At 44.8% G+C, this 23,019-nt stretch overlaps 1 protein-coding gene across 1 annotated transcript; it reads right to left on the reverse strand.

Annotated features, from left to right (window-relative positions):
• Positions 1 to 16,061: 16,061 nt before the first annotated feature.
• T265_03679 (hypothetical protein) lies at positions 16,062 to 22,654 on the reverse strand (the record flags this gene model as incomplete). The annotated part of the gene is made up of 5 exons (XM_009168221.1): positions 16,062 to 16,508; positions 21,769 to 21,959; positions 22,063 to 22,248; positions 22,294 to 22,467; positions 22,505 to 22,654. The coding sequence occupies 5 exons, from the start codon at positions 22,652 to 22,654 to the stop codon at positions 16,304 to 16,306; spliced, it is 906 nt and encodes a 301-aa protein (XP_009166485.1).
• Positions 22,655 to 23,019: the final 365 nt, after the last annotated feature.

The following is a 23,019-nucleotide window of genomic DNA, read 5'->3' on the forward strand; positions in this document are numbered from 1 at the left end:
TTCTACTTGAAACCAAATTGCACGAAATTAGCGAATATACACTCATCTGCAAACTAATTTGGTTCTTTCGAGAGACTCACCTGGAACTCAGCTGAATCTCTCGTTTATGATGTTCTCAGGGGACTGCGCTTACCTGATGAGCCCCAAGAAGGGCGAGACCGGTCGTGGGCTGTCGATGGATTCCCAGCAACCTTATGAGTAGTACATTACAAATATACATGTATCGCGATATTTCAAGTATCGTAGCGACTGAAACATGAGTCGGCCTGGTGCAGCACATTCAGTTGCCTTAGAACATCATAAACGATAGATTCAGCTGGGTTGCGGGTGAGTCTCTCGAAAAAACCAAATTAGTTTTCAGATGAGTGTGTATTCGCTACATTAAGGTATGTTTGCTCCTTCTGGTCATCACTGCCCATGTATGGATAACATAGTATTACTTCAAGACCATCTGGACGGTTGGTGTTTAGTATCCCTGCTTTGTTTACTGTGAGTGCAATTCAACCGTAGTTGCCATTTCAACTTCAAATACAGATTTATTCCTACTCCTTGGATTACAAACTTGATTTTGGATTGACATAAAGGTGTAAAGACATCGCCCATAAAAGTCAATGAATCCCATTTGGCTAGTGGAGCATGTCTTAAAGAGACAATCAGTCGGCGCGATCCAAACTTAAAGCAATTTCCGGAACAAGGACATCTTCTGGCGTATTGTCTTCGCCACACCCTTTTGTTATTGATCTGCCATGAAGTTTGACCTAATCTGGTGCGATGGCATGAAGGTGACTTGATAGATATGTATCCAAAAGGCTGTGTATTTTGTCAACCACGGATCGGTTAGGTTGACTATCTCCCTCTTCCACCTACAGCCCGTTCTCTCAGACCATCAGACATGTCCGGCATATACGTGGTCCTGTTTATCCAGAACCTTCTTTTTTTTCGGGCTAAAATGGCATGTAATTTTCGCTACTTGTCTAGGTACACCAACGAAGACTCTGTGGAACGTGGACTCGGAGGACCACCATTTGCCAAAGTTTCTTCCGCCAGTGGTGGGGTAAAACCGGATTGAACAGCTGTGCACTGAGGACATTATTTAATGCCAGTGGCCCATGAATCCACCAGAAGCACTGAACTTTACACTAAGGGAAGCACTGGGGGAAGCTACGCATTAAAAGTGATAGATTTGATAGGGAGATGCGAAAGTCTCTAACCATTTACAGATTCAGCCTCGAGGCCGTCATCCAGGGAGATGGCAATAACCGGAATAACTGGCTTTGCTGCTCTGGGCCTTCAAGTCTCTCTGCCAACTTCCCGGACTTTTTTTTCACTCGTCTCACGGTTGTGCGACTGGGGCTCAATCGTCTTGGAGAAGTCGATCACCGGTAAATTCCCTCCCAACATGTGGAGTGTGGTCAGCATGTCAGTCGGGTACAAACTCTTCCGTCCGAAAACTTTCGGTGCTCTTCACCATCACTGATCCCGTGTTGCCACCACTCTCGGGCAATACGCTGAGTACATCAATGGTCAAACACTGAGTTTCTTAGCCTCCTCAGCATACTCAATAACGGTGAGCAAATGCTTCCAGAAGATTTTGATATTTGAGGTCGGAAGCGCGTCTTCCATGACCGTATCAATGGCAAATTTGCGAAGAACAGGTGACAGTCTTCCCTAGATGTACTAAACCAAGACTACCACAGACCTTCAAAAGTTCAGAATTTTGAATTACAGTGTCTTAAGGAAATTCGAGAATGTATGGTAGACGCCGTTTGTTCACCGAAGGTGTCCGACCATCAGCAGAGTCAAAAGTCGCATTTAAGTTATTGGAAGCAGTGTTGGTGATCCAGTATCTGTTGGGAGAATAAATATGTAATCTTCACGTTCGCACCTCCTTCGTTTAAACAGGCCTTCTGCCCTGCCATTCATCTGAGTCCACACCAGAGGAGGGGAGCACTGGACTCGGGTTTCGCTCTTATTCTAGCACATCAGCAGTCCATATCTTTCGCCGTGTTGGGGTCTAAACTCCGCACATTTGGTGTGCGAGGCAAGCGTCTCATCACTCCTCTACCATACCATAATGGACTCATCTGAATTTTCACGTCTAACCAGGTGAAAATGTTCACGCTTGGGTAAATTGATTGGTTTGTCCGATGCCTCGAACGACGATCCAGTAACTATTTTGGTTCTGTTGATCGACTGCCTCGCCCGTCAAGACTTCCCAGTCAGGTAGCGCCACAAACAAATGAAACCTGTGGGAACAGATGGCTTCGTGGTTCATGTAGTAGTCATACTTTTGTCAGGACAGGATGACCACTGTTCAAACGAGGGTGATGGGAGCATGAATTCTACAAATGCCCCAAACACCTGCGACGAAATACGCACAGTTTAATGTACAAAGTTCTTTTCAGTCTGAGTTTTTGCGTTGAGTTGTGATACGAAGGGCATGATCAGGCAATAGACTGCCACAATCATAAGGTTAGTGTAACAGTGATTTTGACCTTTCTGATGTATGTTTTATCAACCAAGGCCTTGGCGTTCCCAACCTTCGACTCACAGGATATAACTAGTCCAGACCTGCTTTGGTTCTTATTACTATATCTAAGGGCTATGTCGCAGGAAGTTAGCTAACCTCTTCTACAGAGCGCTCGGTCCATGTTACAAATCAACGTTTTTGGACTTACTTACTGAACTGTGTTTCCCACTAACAGCCGCCTACATTCTAAGGTCGTATGAATCAGTTGTTAAAAGGACATTTAAGTACCATACAACTTATAATAATCACTGTCCCCCATGCGTCCAACAACAACCACTCCAAAGACAGCTTACTTACCCGTGATTCCGAAATGAAGCAATGCGGCCAACACAAACACCGTATGCAACCTCATCCTGGACACGAAATAGCAACGTGCGCGTGGAAACAAGCCAACAGGGAGGCTCTTATAGATTCGAGTTCCTTTGAAGTGCCAGATTTATGTGTAAAGAAACAGGCTCACTCGCAGTGCTCCGCTTTGCTACGCATTTGCATCATGCGTGACGTGAAAACGCTGCGCGCGACAGTCTCCTTTTTTTGCAGCCTATATCCGGTTGACTGTCTAATGTAACATTCTCCAGCTTGCATCTTCACAATTCGTGATAACAGAGTGTGTGACCTATTGCATACTGCATGTCAGAACAAGAGAGAGCAGAGGACAATTAAAAAAACCAGCGATCATCATGTGAAGTTATCGCTGCGGCATCAAAGTTACGTCGGTGAATACAGGAATACGCTGATGAGAGGTAATCAACTGGGAGGTTATTGTTGCTACTTTCGGGAGGTGGGTGGGTCTGTGGGTTTTCTAGTACCCAGTTGGGGGAACAACGAGTATCAAGACGGTTGCACATCAGACTGACAAAAGGATCAAAATCCAAAGGTATTCAGCAGAAGGAACTTTCTGAACTTCTGGTCCTCAGATAGAATTTACCCTACAGTTTGATAAGTCAGGTTTTGTGCCGTTTATCACCATGATATCCAATGTACTTCAGTGAAGGACATCGTTGTGAGACAGCACATCATTAAGGTGATGAACTAAGCCGTCGAAACCTTTGAGAATGATTGACGTGTTCCCTGGCACTTCAAGTGTAAGGCGGATCTTAATGTATCAAAATCATAACACCCTCCGCATCTGAAGTTGACTTATGCATCAAGAGCCATTTTAAACTAGAACACTGCCCAGAAAGCCACATTCGCCGACCATTGATATAGTTTATGCAACAGGCCAAAGGCTCCGTCCCCCATGAGAGGACCCTTGATCGAATGAAATCAACTAGCAAACATTCTGTCAACTTACGAAGAAACATCGTCAATGCATGGTTTGGTGGGTACATTTCGCCCGCAATTTTATGGCTTCCGCGTGAATTACTGTCACCGTTCACACCAAGAGTGTGGTTTAAAAATGAAGTTTTGAATGAGCGAAAAGGGGTCGCTGTCTGAATTTCCAAATGAGCGGTGGCTGAGGGAACCGATGGCTCAACTCAGGGGTCGCGAAGTCCTATAGCTTGAGCAGTCGAGAGCATTGCTAGCTGTCTACCAGCAAGCACGAAGGCACCGATCGTCCAACCAGCAGCCGCCCATGTTGCCAAATTAAAAACGCCTCCAGTCGGTCGATTACGCAGTTAAGGGAGCTATATACCTTAGGATCAGGTTGGTAAAGTAGAATAGTTGGGTTATTGATCGCCTCGCCTCCTATGATGCCTGTGGAAGGTGAGCGTGGCTCAAGCGAGCAAACAATAATCAAGCTGAATATAAGGGGGGCGGGTGGATGATAATGCGCTCTTGACTGCTAGACAAAACGGCGCATCAATGCCTTCGATCACAGAATTTATGTTTCCCTTTCGGACTAGAGAATTTCACGGAAATAACCATGTTATTCCCGTCTGATGCGCTGTACCACTAAAGCGATTTGCAGGATATTGTCCACTGTCCTACTGGGAACTTAGCATTTCCTGATATATATATATATATATGTATACATATATATAAATATATGTATATATGCTGAAGGAATTTTTCAGCAACCCTATGAGTAGTTTCCACCAAAAAACACGTACATCTGCCGTGTTTGTTCTACAAAATTTTTAATAACTACCATATGCAATAACATCAAATTAGGTTTGGTCGCGAATATCGCGGACCGACTTTGAGATACCAATTGATTTGCGCGTAACATCATTTTCACCTCAGAAAAATTCCTCTTTTTGAGCTGGATTTGTTACCGCTACTGTCTGGGTTATGTTGAATATATTTCAAACAACAACTGATATTTCGTTCCTGAGACAAAGTCCAGCAAAACACATCGCTTTAGTTGCAAACACTACAGTTCTATCAAAACCGCGAGGTTTGTTTGTTTTTCCGTAGATCTTGATCAAATTAAACACTCTAATGGCCTCATGGAATATTGTTCAGGTGTCGCACACTGTTTAACCTTTCAGAGGACTGGATATGCTCGCACCCAAGATATCCACTTGTGACAACCATTGACGATGCGGTATCCATATTCCTTCAAAGGACTCGCTCTTGAGAAGAATAACATGACTTCTTGGAAACAATCAACAGATGGTGTAATCCTTCTTGGGAGAGGAGAGACACGCGGTGAATCAGATGTTCTAATCCTGTTTCTGGTTCGAAAAATGTTGTACGTTTGTCAAACGTCATACAACATACAACAACAGCTTTCAAGGGACGAACTCTGCATGCTTACCACTATATTCTACATAAGTGGAGCTTACCGTGGACGTCACTGTATAGAAATTCTACTGAGCGATGTGTTTGAAACAAGTCTATCGGGATATGAGGCTGACTTTGCCAGTCCACATATCCCCTATTTATGTATGAAAAAACCGCTAGACGTGAACGAAAAAGTGCGAACAATTTCAGGCGTACATATTTGGGCGGAAGAGTGAGAACGTGTAACCACATACCAAACAACGAATGTAGAATCAATTTTTAACTGTTACAAAACCGTTTGCTTTGCAAGACAATTATGTAGGCAGGATAAATAATTGGATGAAAATACAGTTATTGGGAATTCCACCATAAGTAGTATAGCATCACAGCAGGTAAATTTTTGTACGTTTCCCACCCTTCTGTTTCAGTAACAGAGGAGTGAAAACCGACACCCTTGTTCTAGTGAGGGGGACTGCAGTGGAGGGGGTGAGATGGTCTAAGTGATTAGAGCGCGTATTCACTGACCGGAAGGTTCGTGGTTCGAACTCGACCTCTGCCTCTCGACTTCCCCTATCTAGGCTTGGGCAACCTGGCAGTATCCCAGTCCTCGTGCAAACTTCGGGTGGCACGGCAGCTAGGCACCGAAGGGGTGCTGCAGCTGAACGATTGTCTTGTTTTGTTGACTGCAGTGGAGAAGTTGCACTCACAAGTCAGTATCCTTGTTTGGAATTTATACGCCGAGCGGATATTGTCAGATGTCACTCTAATAGGCAAAATTCGGCGTATGAACTCTCATTGGTGCACTGTAGACTTCAAATGCAGCCACCTAAAAGACGAGAAGATCAAAACTTAATGCCTTACAATATGAAAAATCGTGATGTTTCCGTATTAGGACACATGCATACGAAGCGCACTTTGCACAGACTCTGGTCGGGAGCAGCTATGGAGAACGTTTTGAGTCTTTCCTTGAAGTGAGTGGATTCGATTTCAAGATTTTGGAGAAATCAATTTTGAATGCTCGCAATTGAACACTCATGCGCTAATCACCCATCCGTCTAGGCCGATACGCTCGAACAGAAGATGATTTCAGTGGAGAGGACACAGCTGCGGTAACAAGACGGCTGAGATCTGCTGAGATCGTATTCGTTGTTTCCCGAAACTGCAACACTGTGATGCAGAATCCGTGAGACATGCTTACTCAGTCAGCCTTACTTTGTTGTACTGTATGATTACTTATCAAACAGTAATGTTGCCCCCCATACCAACTGATCTGAAACCAACTGGAGTGTATTTGAAGTTACTTCTGGCCAATCATCATCATCATCATCATCATCATCGTCACCATCATCAGCATCATCATCATCATCATCATCACCATCATCATAATCACCATCGTCATCATCATCATCATCATCATCATCATCAATCAATCAATCAATCAATCATCATTATTATTATCACCATCATCATCAATCAATCAATCAATCATCATCATCTAGAACACCGGCAGATGGGAATAGTGGTGCTTCACTGCCGCACAACCACGTCAGTAAAGCCTTCTGATGAAAAAAAAGAAAGAAATTGACCGGGGAAGCGGAAATTGGGACAATCTACCATAAACATCTGAGGTGCCTACGCCTCCAACACTCGGTCACAGAATCTGGATGGACACTGATGAAATGAACGCTGCTGACATGGCTCAATGTCTCTAACCAATCACAGGATGGGTCAAGTGGACCTCACCTTGGAATACAGACAGCACCAATATCACTCAAACTCACCGTGACATCTTTCCTTCCTTTCTACTGTGTAAAATTCTGTCGATCTATGGGCTTCCGTTACTCTGAATCAGGTAATAAAGAACGTCCGTCTCGGTATGTGTAACACTTGGCCCAGCCACCCTAACTTGCAGTACCGAGTGGATTCACCAAACACCGGTTTTCTGAAAAAAAAACCCTGCTGTATGCAGTTCATGAGTGTATGCGGGTTTGGATACTACCATGGTGCCAACACCTCAATGGGAGAACGATTAGGGTCTTCAACCAGAGCTTCGTGAATATAACACAGACTACCCAGGGAAGCTCAACGGGTTATGGTCACAACCGAGTACCGTCTGGTCTCTTCTCGATGGACTCCCAGCACAGCACAGCAGTGCCATAGACCGATCAGCAACACAAAAGCCTGTTGCAAAAATACCCTAATCAACCATCATATCACCTTGATCGGTGATTGGAGAGTTACTCAGATTCCTATAAATAACTTTTTATGTAGAAGTTGTACTGAGTAACTGGTTTTTTTCTTTTAAAGGCTTTCACAACAGGGTTGCATGAAAAAAGAGTTATCCAATGTAACGAGCCTATCTACTTGCGAGCATGCGGTCAAAATCAACCGCATGGTCGTTCAGTGACGACAGAGAAACCACTTTTTCTCAAAGTGCTAAGAGACTTGTTCCTATCTACTTGCGAGCATGCGGTCAAAATCAACCGCATGGTCGTTCAGTGACGACAGAGAAACCACTTTTTCTCAAAGTGCTAAGAGACTTGTTTGCATGAAAAGCTCACTTAGCAAAATCCAAAGAATATGTGACTTCCAAAGTCACGTGACCGATGCGTTCCAAATCGATCGCTGAAAGGCGAACAGATTATGCGCAGAAAATCAGTCGAACAACGGACAGTGAGAGAGAAATGACTGCGGTGCTCCGTCTTCATGCGCACTTCAGCTGACTGTCAGGAACAAAATTTAAAAACCATCGAGTAAAAATAGTAATGTTTGCTCTCAACGTGTGATGACCAGGTGAGATATCAGTGACTTACGCTGGCACTGACAAAAACCCAACTTCGTAGGTAGCTGGGCAACTGTTCGGAAAACAGTACATCATTTTTATACGACAAAATGAAGCTAATCTCACGCTGTAGGGGTTACTCACTTTAGCCGGCTCGCTTTTATTCAGACTTTATTTACTGTGGACAACGTATGCATGCGATTTTAATGGTGGTGGAAGTTTCCGTTCTTGAAAATGGGATTGAACTCCTCAGTGATGACTTTCCACTTTACTGAGGCTAAGCAGTCTAAATCCTGTGGTTTTTATTTCTCTTTCAAGTGGAACATTATGATTTTGTCATTTGGAAAAGCTATTTGGATGCGACTCGACTCACTGCCTCTCGTTTATTTCACTCACTGGTCCCGAACGAAACTTGTCCCACAGATTTCCGCTGTCTTGTCGAATACATCGAAAGATCTCAAGCAGCCGGAAGTAACGCTGACAATCCAAATTCGTCCAAAGCAATGATTCATCATCATCATCATCAAAGACAGCAACATCAGTGTTGGCACTGATGCTTCACTGCCGTACAACCATAAGGTTCTTCTAGTTATACGTAATGTAATTAAAAGCCCTAGAATGAAAAGATGAGAAAAAGTGAGTGAGTGAGGGGACCTAATGCTGGCATATGTTGAGCATTCTGAAGTGCCTCCAACCGCTCAATCAAACAGTCTGCAAAGAAACTGACAGCAGTTGTAACCTGGTTTTGATGCTGACAGTCGATCGACCGGGAAATATTGCTCCAATCTCACGAACAGCGCGGTTTGTGTCACAAGACGGATGTAGATTGATAACCAGGCGCAAGAGTGGTTGTGATTGTTGCTGGGATCCAGAGAACACCGGAATTATTCACTCGACCATGCTTATGTTCCTTACGGGTGGGGTTTGCGTATTGACTTAAGCCACTCTTCATCGGAAAAAGGCGGGCAATCGGTGCAGGCTAATCGGGTGACCACGTTCGTTCCATCACTCACCGATGTGCATTCGGTGATGGGCTACCTCGAGAAATGGTAACTGGAGACTCCAAGGAACACATCACCCGACCAACGCAACAATTCAACAAGGAGAGAGTGGAGAGATTACCATCTCATACTTTACCGATTCTTCAGAAATGACCGCAAGACAGAAAATAATACGAGTGTATAAGCCGATTAACACCGTCAAAATAAAAAAAGAAAGCTGAAAATAACTAAAAACTGTAAAAAAAAACACTAAATTGGACCACCAGACACCACGAAAATCAACTTGCAGTTGACCGACATGACTGTGAAACTCCCACAAAAATCAGGAAGGACATAGATTCAACTGGGGGCAGTGTCCATTAAGTGGCCAAAACATGAAGAAAGAATGAACGTGAATTTATGGAGGTGTAGAATACAAATGAGAGAGCCATCAACGGACATACAGAAATCGATCAAGTCTACCTACTTCTTAGGATTGAATAATGTCGAAGAAACCAGGCCAAAAACTGTATAAAAAGCCAATAAAAGCCATCGAGACGACAGAAACTCCGCAGAACAGTCGAAGCCACTGAGAGACACCCGCATACGAAAGTCAGAAGATAAAAATGACGGTTGTATTAGGCAAAAATGCTATCCTTTAAGCCACTTGAAGTCCACAGTGAGACCGAAAAGGCAGAAGAACCAAACAAACGGGAGAAAACTACTGAAAATAAAGTTTGTTCGATCGACTAGGCAAACGGCATGCATACTGGCTGGAACGCAACGCAGAAGAAAAGTACAAAGGGCCAATCGGAATGAAGGAATGAATGGAACTACTTAACGAGCCAACCAGGTGGAAGGGGCCCAGGCTACAACGCAACACAAATCTGAAATAATTGTTGAGAATAAACGTCAGAGAGCCCTCAAACAACCGGTCACGCTGCGGTTATTACATATCATTTATAAACTATACAAAATTAACAAGAACTTGGGAATTCGCCAGCTAACGCGCACTGAGGAGACCCTCTCGCACATTGACGAAACGTTTTCAAGCCAGTTGCCAACCTTGGTGAACAGATCAACCATCACTGATCGACAACCAATTAACCCACCCGGGCCACAAGATTATCGTCCCATCGCATTCTTCCAGTCAGAACTGCATAGTCAACCACATATTAGCGCCTCGCTCAACCCTTTACCGTCCGCCTCGTTCACGCTCCGTGGATTTCACTGCACGAGAAAGTAGCTATCAGTGTGGCAAATTGATTTGCCTACAGCCATGGTCGGCTAAGGACAGCGCGGGTAGCAAAATTCTGGATGGACTACGAGGGCTTAAAACTGCAGTTACGATGTCCTTCAAATAAATGTTCTGCATGAAGATGGCCTCATATTTCCTTTGGTACGATATTTGAGATGCCGAATTATGTTCCTCCGATGAAATACTACTAATGGAGTAGCACTACTCACACTGTTCGACAAACCATTTTGTCCATCATGAGGTTCATCGGGTAGCCACAGCCCCCAAGTTTCCGTCCGCATTAGGTTCTTTTTGAACCTAAACTATGTGAAATTTATTGTACACAGTCGTTCCAAAATCTGGAATATCACATCACCTGAAGCACAAGACGAATTTTATGCTAACATTTGGCTGAAGGGTGAAGTTCAGCTGGGATTCGTTTGAAACTCTGGTTAAAACCCAATCAGTTTGCAACTGACTATGTCACTGGTTCGGGTTTAAGTAGAACATCAGGATGAAAGATGCTCATGAAGTGGGTCTAACTAATGAGCGGTTTCGGGGGCAAAAACGATCACGGACTTTCAACAGTTTTATTAACAGTCTCACGAGAAGCGTGTTCCGCCATATTTCCACACATTGTCATTCCAGTTCGAATAAGAAAGAAGAGCTTCGTAGTGAAAACGCTACGATTACAAATCAAGTATTGTTCAAGTCAAAGTTATGATATCATCAACAACAACACGCCTCAAGATTAGACTTTCTTATGTACGACTTGTACTCAGGAAATCCATAACTGTGTAACCCACTCACAAATAATGAACTGTTTTTTGTGGGTCGCTTCAAGTACATTACCATGTAACGTCGTGACTGACTACACACGTAATCGATCGTAATGTTTTCCACAAATCTACTCGGAAAGTGCCGATCAGGCTTTTCGTGTAACGGATCTATGCAATCCGTAAAAAACAGGGATGATCATAACAGCTCCTCGCAGGTGCAATTAAAATCACGCCAGTTGAGTGAGGTTTATAATGAAGACCATGGAATATTTGTAATGTACTACTCCTAAGTTTGTTGAAAATCCACCGACAGCCCACGACCGGTTTCGTCCTCATCAGGTAGGCGCAGTCCCCAGGTTTCCGTCAACCTTATGTTCTACTTGAAACCAAATTGCACGAAATTAGCGAATATACACCTGTTTGCAAACTAATTTGGTTTTTTCGAGAGACTCATCTGGAACACAACTGAATCTCTCGTTTGTGATGTTCTAAGGCAACTGAATGTGCTGCACCAGGCCGACTCATGTTTCAGTCGCTACGATACTTGATTTATCGTGATACATGTATATTTGTAATGTACTACTCATAAGGTTGTTGAAAATCCATCGACAGCCCACGACCGGTTTCTCCCTTTTTGGGGCTCATCAGGTAGACGCAGTCTCCGGGTTTCCGTCAACCTTATGTTCTACTTGAAACCTGAGAACTTCACAAACGAGAGATTGAGCTGTGCTCCAGATGAGTCTCTCGAAAAAAAAATAGTTTTCAAATGAGTGTGTATTCACGAAAACCATGGAAGTTTTGTCCAGAAAGTGCTTGTAAGTACAGTTTTGTAGTGAAAAATATCGAACAGTTTATTTTCAGACGGTTCCTAAAGGTATTCCCAGCTTATTTTCATAAAGGAAGCTACTCTCAAAATTGCTGAACAGTCTTAGACAAACTATGAGTGGTTTCACCGTTCTCGGGGCTCATCCGGTGGGCGCAGTCCCGAGTTTCCGTCAGATATAAGTCTTACTTGAACCCAAATCAGACTGTTTTCGAGATTTACACTCTTTTGAAAATCAACTTCGTTTTCACGAGAGACTCAACTGAATCCCTCGTTTATGCTATTTTACAACTGAATGTGCTGCACACAGGCCGCCTCAGTTGGCACGATATTCGAGATATCGCAGTGCATTTTCATAAAGTAAGCTACTCACCAGGTTGCTGAAAACTTTTTGATAGCCCACGACTGGGCTCACCCTTCTTGATTCGTCTCAGTCCCGAGTTTGTGTCAACTTTATTTTGTACTTGAACACATCTTTCACGAATGTTATAAACGAGCGGTTCAGTTGAATCTCTGATGAAAACCAAGTTGAGATGAAAATGGGCTTATTTGTCATAATCTCAGTTTATGTTCAAATATGCAATGGCCTCAGCTGAGTCGCGCTGAGTTGGCAATTTTTTCCTTCCCCCTAGGGATAAACCTACAAGTATCATCATTAATTGCGTTCACATCATCCTTTATTGAAGAGCCCTCCTTCTGCCCTGGCAGAAGTATTCTAGTAAGTCCACACCAAGTGGGGGGCACTGGACTCGAGTTTCGTCCCTAGTAAAGCTCGCCAGCAGTGCATACCCTTGACCTTGTCAAGATTTGAGCTCCGAACATCCGCCATGCGGGGCGAGTGTGTTACCGCTACTCCACTAGCTCCTAAATTATCACAGACGAACGTGCGGCTTGAGCGATGGGATTGGTTTAGTCCGACGCCTCAAACCACGTCCCAGTCACTGTTCTGATTGTGTCGATCGACTGACTCGCTTGCCAGGACTTCCCAGTCAAGTAGCACCAAAAGGCCTTGAAGCATGCGGAGCAATTTTCAATCAGCTATGGGTCGTTGCGGGATGTATACTATTCGCCCGAACTATGATATTTCAGACATGTTGTTCCAGTGCGCCAGTTTCGAATCTACCAATGATTTCCTTGGACAGCCTTGAATAGCACATCCTCAACTGGGTCACTGCTCTCCAATCGTTATTCTCCCACCACATTGGAGGGCAAACCAATCCACACGGATGGTCGCTCACAGACTGTCCCCTTTTTCGATCCCTTCCGGACACGTGACCATCTGGGTTGTTTGCTAATTACTTGTATAAGCGATCTCACCTGCCACAAATGGTTGTCCTGGGGATCAAGTGAACACAGAGGACAAAATGACGTACAAAAGCATGAGACTTATTTTGTACGAACTTTAGGAAACTCGTCTCCCCACCAACGCTTTCATCTTTCACACTTTACTTTCTTGCCTTTATCGAATCTATGGTACAATGAATACCAAGCATTGATCTGTCATAGGTGAACACATAAATCTTTGAAAATTCACAGCGGGAGCACAGCGCGCTTTTTCTTATTCCCAATGCAAGGACTGAGGGATGCTCACACATCTGTCGAAATCGCTCACGAGTTTGGGTATGTACACTTGAGTAACCGATACAGTGGAACAAAAGCGAGAGAATCCATTGAACACCAGTGTGACGGGTGACCAGAACAGAATCGGGAGTTAGTCGACAGACGTGGCTACGACAGACCAGGCTACCGCAGTCAGTGACGTCATCTATTTATCTTAACCTACTCATGAGTAGTCCGATTGATTTCTTGTCCGACCATCCCTCTGGTTAATGGGTTCGCACTATTAGCAGCAAACTCACGTCTAAAACGCAAGCATTTGTAATGTGCGCACTGCTGATGGTTTCCTCTAGGGATTAAAAAAACAGATGTACGGTGCATCTCGGCTTTTCAGCACAGACTGGCTCCCCGACTAAATGTCGATTGAAAAGTAAATTCGAACATTCTCAGCAGAGCGGAAGAATACCAATATGCCATTGTCTACCAGGGCCCCCGTCACCAATTTCACAAATGAAATAGAAAAAAAATCCACTTTCCACTCAACCTGTTTGCTTGTGTGGCCTTATTTCTCAGTCCACCTCAAATATCCATACAGAAAGTTCGTTCGCTCCAATGGTGAAGGCATTCTCAACACGAGGCACAGACATACATATAGACTTCAGCTTCAATTCACTTCCAGGAACCTTACGGCCATCGCCGAGCACATTTCAATTCAGGACTGCTGTCCGGCTCAGATGATGTTTAGTACATACACCAAAGTATAATACCATTGAGAAATTCACCTAAAAATTCTGGGTGTCCATTCCCTCGCCCATATGAAAAAAGCAAAATAAGGCGCGCACTTTCCACTGTCGTTTTCTTTAATGAGGTAGAGCAAATCCCCCGTACGTTACCAATGTCAGACAGTTGCTGGATGAGCCCTTCTGAGAGGAAGGTGGAGATCAGGATAGGAACTTATCAGCTTGATCACTGGAGACAGTAAAATCGATGTTGACACTGATGCTTCACTACCGTACAGCCACGAAATTCAATTATATATTTAAAGCCTGAGAGGAAACAGAAGAGGAAAGAATGGATAAGTTAGGGGCCTGGTGCTGGTGTCTATCACAAACATCTTGAAGTTCTCAGACACTCTGGGAGGAAACTGACAGCAAGAACACCACTAACTTTGACGAACTACCATTCACTGCAATGTCTCCAACCAACCGCAAGGTAGGTTGCGGGGATCCCATCCTAGATGATGGACGGTACCAACGATACCTGAAGTGTCCGTAAACTCCTTGACGCCCTTATTCCAAGTCATGTCGTAAGGAGAGACGGTAATTTTTAAAGCGAGATATCGTTCTGTAGGTGGAGCCCATCTATGCTGAAAAGCACTGTAGAGCTATTTTGTTCTTCGCAGGAATCATCACTAGGGCGCAACTGACGGAATTCACAGCCTTCGGCGAGCGACCTTCCGGCTAGTGGTGATAGTCAGTCACATTGCCGATCAGCCGGTCGTGACCGAACGGTTAGGTATTCAACTGCTAGCAAGTAGGTTGTGAGTTCGAAACTCTCTAGAGCCTCACGAGATGGCACTGCAGTCTTCTGATTTCCCTTCATGGAAACAGAATACGGTCGGAAGATTTTTGACCGAGTGCGACCTGTAGCCTACGATGCATCTTTGATACTGTTTAGCAACTTTTCAGCTGATTTTTATATCCGGTCTCATGTCTCTTGGCATCTCCTAAACCATTCATGGGTATATGTGAGTTCATCTGCTCACATAGACCTACCTAACGGTAAACCACAGGCCGCCTCCACTGGAAGCCCTGAGACTCTGAAGCTTTCATGCCACCAGCATTGAGGCAGTGAAGCACCGCCGTTCAACACTGCCACTTGCTGTCAATATTAATGATGCTGAATATCACAGAAAAGCACAAACTGAGCAGACGTGCCAATCCGCCAGGTAATCATGAGAGTAGACCGGCGAACTAGGTGGGTCAGGATGAGGCTGTCGAACTATCACTTATAATGATGGAGTGTGTAATAGCAGTTCTCGGTGTGAACCTCTCATGCTGAACCATGATTGGCTACTGGGTCCACCATTCTGGTCAGTCAGAGCTCGCCTTGACGCTGGACAGACAAGCAGCCTGACCTTCTGGCCAGTCGCGTGCGGATCAGACTTTTTGGTCACAGCAGGGCCCAGCTGTGAGCGGCAAGGAAGTGTTAGTGCGGGTTCCCGCCCAACAGTGTCTGTTATGTCAAGTTTGCGAGAGAGTTCGAGTCAGCTAAATTGCGAACTTACTGACCGGAGGGTCCATGGTTTGAATCCAACCCCGGCCTCTGGACTGTTCCAGTTTGGGCTTGAATGACCTCATAGTATCTCAGCATTTGTGTCTCCTTCGGATTGTACAACAGCTGGGCACTGAAAGGGTGTTATAGCGGAACGGTTATTTTGCTCCTATTAGTGTGCGATAGAATTCACGTGCCTAACACAGTTATGATCAGAGGCAACAGGTGGAGGCCAATATCCTGTACCACAAACCAGTGAGAAACTAATTCTCCTCCTTGCCGAAAACCCAACAGACCAGACCATAAAGTCGTCGGTTCCAGTTAGACCGCTTTTTGAAACCAGTGCCTGCAATCTTCGGCTGAACTAAATGTGGGACTGCTTCCCAAGTGCGCTCAGTGAAAAAGAAAACAAGACAGTAACTAGTAATTGATATCACAGGCATCTGGAAGGAGGATCAAATTTTCTGTTGAATACGCACGTGTGGGCGGGTAAAATAAAAGTGAACAGCAACTTGAGAAACAGGGCTGCATAAATCGAATGCGATATAGTTGACTCTAAAAAGACAAGGGAACGAAAGACGCCGAATTTCTTGTAAACTGAAAATGCGAGAAATCGGGCAGACTGGTCTAGAACTTGGAAAAAAATAAACCTATGAATGTGCGCAAATTCATCATGTCCCGATCAACGCCAAGCCTTTATCGGTGAGGTCAACGACCCTGTTCGGAAGAGGATCCTCCGCCGAACCCTTGACAAACGTAGTAATCAGATGGAGCACACTATGAGGATCATCCACATGGACCCAGTGACCGGCTCCTTCCACAGAGAGAAGACGAGCTTGGGGGAAATAACTGTGAATTTTGGGGAAATCAGACAACCTGTGGGCAAGGGGGGTAAACGGAAGTACAATCGGGAACATTGGAAGGAAAGCAAGCAGCACTAAAAAACAAAGGTTAACTACAATGGTGAAAAAAACCGTTCAGCTGTAGCACTCTTCTGGCGCCTAACAGCCATGCCACCCGAAGGAAGCATGATGGCTGGGATACTACCAGGTTGCCCAAGTCTAAACAGGGACTACAATGGTGTAATAACACAAAGAGGAAATTCAGGCACTTCGTCTACCTGATGAGCCCCAAAAGAGGCAAAACCGGCCTTGAGCTGTCCAAGCATCTTCAGCAACCTAGTGAGTAGTGTCCATACGATGTAACGCAAACGTACAAAAAATAGCTCAGCTGTAGCGCCCTCTCGGTGGCTAACTGCCATGCCACATGAAGGAAGCACGAGGGCTGGGATACTGCCAGGTTGCCCAAAATGAAACATGAGGCGGCCCAGTGCAGCACATTCGGGTGCTTAAGAACGTAACAAACGAGAGATTCAGCTGGGTTCCAAGTGAGTCTCCCGTCAAAATGAGTGTATAAGTCGAATTACTTGCAATTTGGGTTCAACTAGAACATAAGATTGACGGAAACTCTTGAGCCGTGCCTAGCTAATGAGCCCCTAGAAAGGTGGAAACAGTCGTGGGCTATCGAAGAGTTTTGAGCGGCCTTATGAGTAGCTCATCACGTCTATGTAATACAGGGAAGTTCAGTTATTAACAATGACACTCCTGGTGTGTGACTTCCATGAATTTTGGTTTCTGGTCTAAAAAAGGTCAAGTTCCTCGTGCAGATCCAGAAAAAGGATTCACTGAATTTTACAGTTAGAAGTCTACGACGTTTCGGATATTCAAATGAATGACCTACTGTTCCCAGATTTGGTGAAAAATATGTATTAAGTATTTTCCCCGAACCTTTACTTGAACCCGATTTCTTCAAAATCGTTTCTACTAAATACGGACACACACGGGATTATTCTGATGTATACGGTAATTTGTGGAAGTTAATCACACTGCTGATCAATCGCTCGTGATCAAACGGTTAGGTGTTCAGTCACCTTCTGGGAGTTCGCGGGTTCGAAAATCTCTGAGTTTCGTGGGGTGATGAGTCTAGGCAAGGATGAAACGGCAGTACAGTGTTTCGCGGCTTTTCAGCACACATTGGCTCAGTTGACAGGACGAGATGCCTACTAACAATTACCAGATCTCCTCGTTCTCAAGAATCGTGCATCGCTGTTAATTCCGTCGCATCCTGACGACACATGTACACTGATAAATCAGCAACCAACTAGCTTCACAAAGGACACAATGGGACAAGCTTTTTAACGGCAGTATAGGACATTCGTCCCGACCGAGGTGAGCACCATCAGGGCTTGGATCCACAAATGTCAGGTGCATGCACAACAATCCACAATGATTCAAGTGATCTAACCTTTTGATCTTCAACTACTGGTGATCGCCCTCTGTAGTTCTGTGAAGAACCACTTTGTGTATCAGCTTGCTAATGCATTTTGGCTTGAAGTCGAATTGTAAGGTTTCTCGGATGAACCAGACTCTTTGTTTTCCAACGATATCGCATAGAATTCCCGAGAATTTTCCAAATGACACAAAACTAGATAGACGGTCAAGGTGATCTAGCTGGTATAGCAATGAATTCATCTGGCAAATCGACAAGCATTCCACTAGGGGAGCCCGATTTGATTCAGTCGTTAGGGGGCGAATTTACTGACCAGAAGGTTCGCGGTTCGAACCCAACCTCCGCACCTCGACTGCAGCTGTCTAAGCTTGGGCAGCCTGACAGCCCTTGTGCTCCTTTTAGGCAGCGCGGCAGCTGTGCACAGAAAGGGTGGCAAGGCTGAACGATTATTATTATTACCATTATTATGATTTATATAAATCTCCATTAGGTATGGAAACACCGTTCGAAAACTTTGTCTACCTTTCTAATTACGACGTCCGCTCTTCTCCTGAGTCTATTTGACCTTTGACTTGGCTATTTTAATTTGTAGCACCCATCCCCCTACTTCTGGCAACATTTCCCCGCTGAATACATCAGTCCTCTACTTGAATAAATGTGAGTAGTGTTCGTCAGACGATCTTCCAGTGTTTTCCATGAGTAGCGATGGTACGATTCAGTCTCTGTGCGACATCTTAAACCAGGCAGACAAGTATTTTTGAAAGGTTCGACTACGTGCGGTTAAGAACAGAATGCATAAACGACGACCCTATTCTTAAACACGAACCGAATATGTTTCAGGTCATAACCAGTGTGGCGCTGTAAGAGTTAAACGCATGCTTATCGATCAAAAGACGGGTCAGCTTCGAAAGTGCCTGCTTGAAGTCGATTACACTTGAGTCCTGTCAAACCGTTGATTCTTGCTCCTAGTCTCCAATTTTCGACATTAATGGCAGACCTGAGGACAGGCTGATGGAGGGAGTCCTCCCCCATGTCTCGAAGCTCCTAACATGTTTACTATCGTTCCTTAAGGCATTCTACACTACAACGAATGACCGCGGTCTTCTATAACGTCTCGATAACTCCAAATCACTTGGCCGATATGCCGTTCCCCTCAAAGTTATTTCGGAACTATGCTCTAGAACTGGCGTCAATCATCTGAGGATTTTTCTAGACGTAGTACGCTTTCTATAGAGGAAAATGTTGGTAGCTCAGGTAGCGTAGATGGTCGTTGGGTTGTTTACTAAGCTGGATAATTTGATTGGAAACGTTTCATCACCAATCGAGGTGACATCATCAGTGCATCATTGGGAAGCGCAGTGGTGCGTAGCGATGGATTGTGGTTGTGCACAACCACCGCTACGTTCCCCAATAACGCACTGATGATGTCACCTCGATTAGTGATGAAACGTTTCCAATCAAACTGCCCAACTCAGCGAACAAGCCAACGACCATGTAGTACGCTGATTAAATCCCGAGGTTTAGAATAAGTTCTTTCTCAACAAATATTTTGCGACCTTAAAGACGACACTTTCGTGAGAGACCTTCAGTAGGGATGCAGAAGCATTCGCCATACAGGCGATACATTGGTTTGAATGTCACACCTAAGGCTGCTATCTTAGGCCGCTTGATGAAACGTGACTAAGTTCTGACGGAATCTAATGTGCGGAATTCTCCGCATACTCTCAGGGCATAGTCTGCATCTCAACCTGATCCAATACTTTGGGAGTGCGCACCAATATTGGTAGCTCAGGGGGGTAATTAACTGCTGATCAGGTGGCAGTTGATTTCTCACCGAGCTTGACAGGTGGTTTGCAAACGTTTCGTCTCGTCACCTTGCGAGGGAGATTTTCAGTGCTACGCTCGACGAAAGGATCAACTGCCACCGGATCAAAAGCCGACACTGGAGCCAGTGGAACCGTTCTACTCCGGTGCGTTTTAGCGAGGGCGCCTTTCGGACTCACTGACGCAGGGCATCTAGAGGTTTCTCCACTAAATTCTAGTAGACCACATTGCTGACAAGCCGCTCCTGGTCGAACGGCCAAGTTTACACCTGCAAGTAAGTGTTTCAGGTCCAAATTTGTACAGAGTTTCAGGGGATGTGCAGTACTGATAAAGCCAAATAAAAACGAAACAGCTGTAGAGTGCTTCCCAACGCTTCAGTATTGACTGGCTTTACTTACAGCACGAAACCTCCACTGTGAATTCCAAAACCTCCCCATACTACGAACAATCTATAAACAGTTCAGATGAAGATTAATTCTTACCATGATTGGACTCATCAACTAAGTAGTCATTGGAGGAATCAGCGCGCGACCACGTGACTTGGATCACGTGGTTTAAGGCGCCACATGCTGTCTAAATGCGAGTTAATCATACTGCTGATTAGTCAAGCGTGGTCAAATGGCTAAATGCTCAGCTACTGGCTCGTGGGTTCGAAAGTCCTTTCAGTTTCATCAGATGCATTAGTAATTTTCGATCTCCCATGCAGGGTTAAACTGTTTGCCTATTCGCTTTTACACAGGAAAATTCGGTTTAGAACTCCTTATCAGTTTATTTTAAAACTAACCCGTTTCATCACCTCAGAAGTGCATCTCCTCAACGTATCATACGTTTGTGTTTCTACGTTTGCTTTGTTATCTCTTTCTGGGCGAAAAGAATTATGATAGCTCAGCTCCGCCTGAGAGGAATGACTCCAAGTTAAAACCCCTTCGATGCGCAACGAACCACAGTAAACATCTGGAACATACATCCCCGCAAAAAAATCATTTAGCGGTAACACCCTTTCGGTGTCTGGTTGCCATGCCACCCGAAGAAGACACGACGATTGGGATATTGTCAGGTTGCCCATGCCTAGACAGTCGTCAGGTTCGAACCACGGACATTTCGGTCAGTAAATTCGCGCTCTAACCACTAAGCTACCTCGCCCCCACAAAACGAAGGAATTCGGTTACGTTCTCAAGAAAATTGATCAGAAAATTCGGATGACTAGAAAATTTCCTCGTCTCAGCACAAAAAGGTGCGAGACAGTGCTGATCGATGACTTGTCTTACGGAGAAATATCCCAATCATTAAAACAATCCAGTATTCCCGAAAGTGTGGTCTCCGCGGCGGAGTGTCACGCCGTAATGAGACCTAAGCGCAGAGAAACACAGTCCTCTAAACAAGACGAAATGGCTCACAAGATCCGATTTTCGGACATCTCGTAAGTTACTGTCATCCTGAAGTTCAGAAAGTGATATCTTCAAGTCGTTCTTTGTATTGATGTTTGAAATTGAGTTACACTATATAGAGAGTTGCTTTACCGTTACTGTCTTGTTTTTCTCCTGTAATGCATAAACAAATGAGGCAGCAAAGTTGCCTGAGTCAATTTGATGGGTGAGCTGGAGCGGGTGTGAATCTTCAGTCACTATGTGATAAAAAGGATGCTTGGAAACCGAAGTTTAGCTGTTACATATCAGGTAGCCTACCGGATCAGTAATTCGAGTATACACCCAGCACATCGGGCCATGGTTTCGGTGCACAGGTATCAGACAAACTCAATCGACCTGGAATAAACCCACGTACCCGAGCCTAGAAAGGAATAAGCGAGCCAATGAGCGGCATTTTGGTCTGTAATGCGCACTCCCAATTCAGAGGATGTACCGGTTCGACAAATTCCCTAAAGAGGAGCAAGTTCTGTCCGTCAGAAAACACGAATGGAAACGTTTGCCTGCGACAATTAGGCGTAAGTTGCTGGGTTACAGGAGCTATAGATCTCAGAACTGAAGTTGGAGAATGACAACAAGCGCCGTCTGAATTCACCTACTTTATGTAATCCGACCGTCCGCCGGCCACAAACATCGTGGGATTGTTAAACGTGAGTCCCTGAAGCTCATTGTCGGGAAAGCCAACGATATGATGCCAGCAAGCAGCTATAGCACGTAGATTTACTCGCCACTCGCACTTCCCTTCACGTTGTTCCAGGTTGGTAAGCAGAAATCGACGTATCGTTTCATCCTATTAATGAATGTGCAAGAACGGGAGGCCAGAGGCGGTCAGCGACAAATAAGAGTGGTTTTGATGATCTGAACGATTTATACTTGAAAAGGATAAGCATTACGGGAATGTCCTTCTTCCAAGTGTCAAAGAGCCACTGGCGGATGCCCGACAGTGTCCCGTCACTTTCACGTTTGACCTGCACGAAGTCCACGTTCATCATCAGCTGTAAATGCGGCATGATTCTATTGGCCTTAGATGTGTAAGCCGGAGAGGAGTCGATGACCATCAATCGGCTGAATCGCTCGGGCTTTTAGGAGAACGGACGTAGGTGTAATTGCAAAGAATAACTTACTTCCAAAAGAGCGGCACACATGGCCACTTTCCCACCCATGCTATGGCCGACCAAACAGACATCCTGGAGATCAAGTTCATCCACAATTTTGGCCACATCCTGAGCCATAGCAAAATAGCTCATGTCAAGGGAATGTGGACTCATTCCGTGATTGCGCAAATCAACCACGCAGATCTAAAAAACCAGGAACAAGGCAAGTGGAGAAGCTCACGTTTCCACAGGCCATCCGATGAAGTGTTTGAGAGAGGCTTTTCCAATTCTGTTTCGAACCGAACAGGCCATGGCATATTAAAATACTACCTTTTAGCAAGGGATCTGAAGCTCGTAGCAATGTGTGGGACAGAAAGAGACCGAAACTCATTCGAAAATATCGAGGACCACCGACTTGAACCGATCAGTCTGAAACAGAGGATCAAGTTGGTCAAACATACAGAAGTATATAGGTAATGCATTTATCATGCGTGTTGCTCCCCTGCCTGAATCCCTGACTCTAAACGCGGCCTCGCTTACAGGGGATTGCCCAGAAGACTGGTCAACCGAACAGGCTGAGATATGGCCATAAATGACGTCATGTAGACATGCCTTCCAGGCCAGTGAAGATAACACCATTTCTGTGCAATCGCTCGGTTTGCTAGGTACTTCTTTGTTATCACTGAAACATCCTGAGCCATTCCGAAACTGATAACTGTCGCAAGACGTCTTGCGACTCTGTATCGGTTCCTTAGC

Source organism: Opisthorchis viverrini, assembly GCF_000715545.1.
Source record: "Opisthorchis viverrini unplaced genomic scaffold opera_v5_53, whole genome shotgun sequence".
Taxonomy (NCBI): Eukaryota; Metazoa; Platyhelminthes; class Trematoda; order Opisthorchiida; family Opisthorchiidae; genus Opisthorchis; species Opisthorchis viverrini.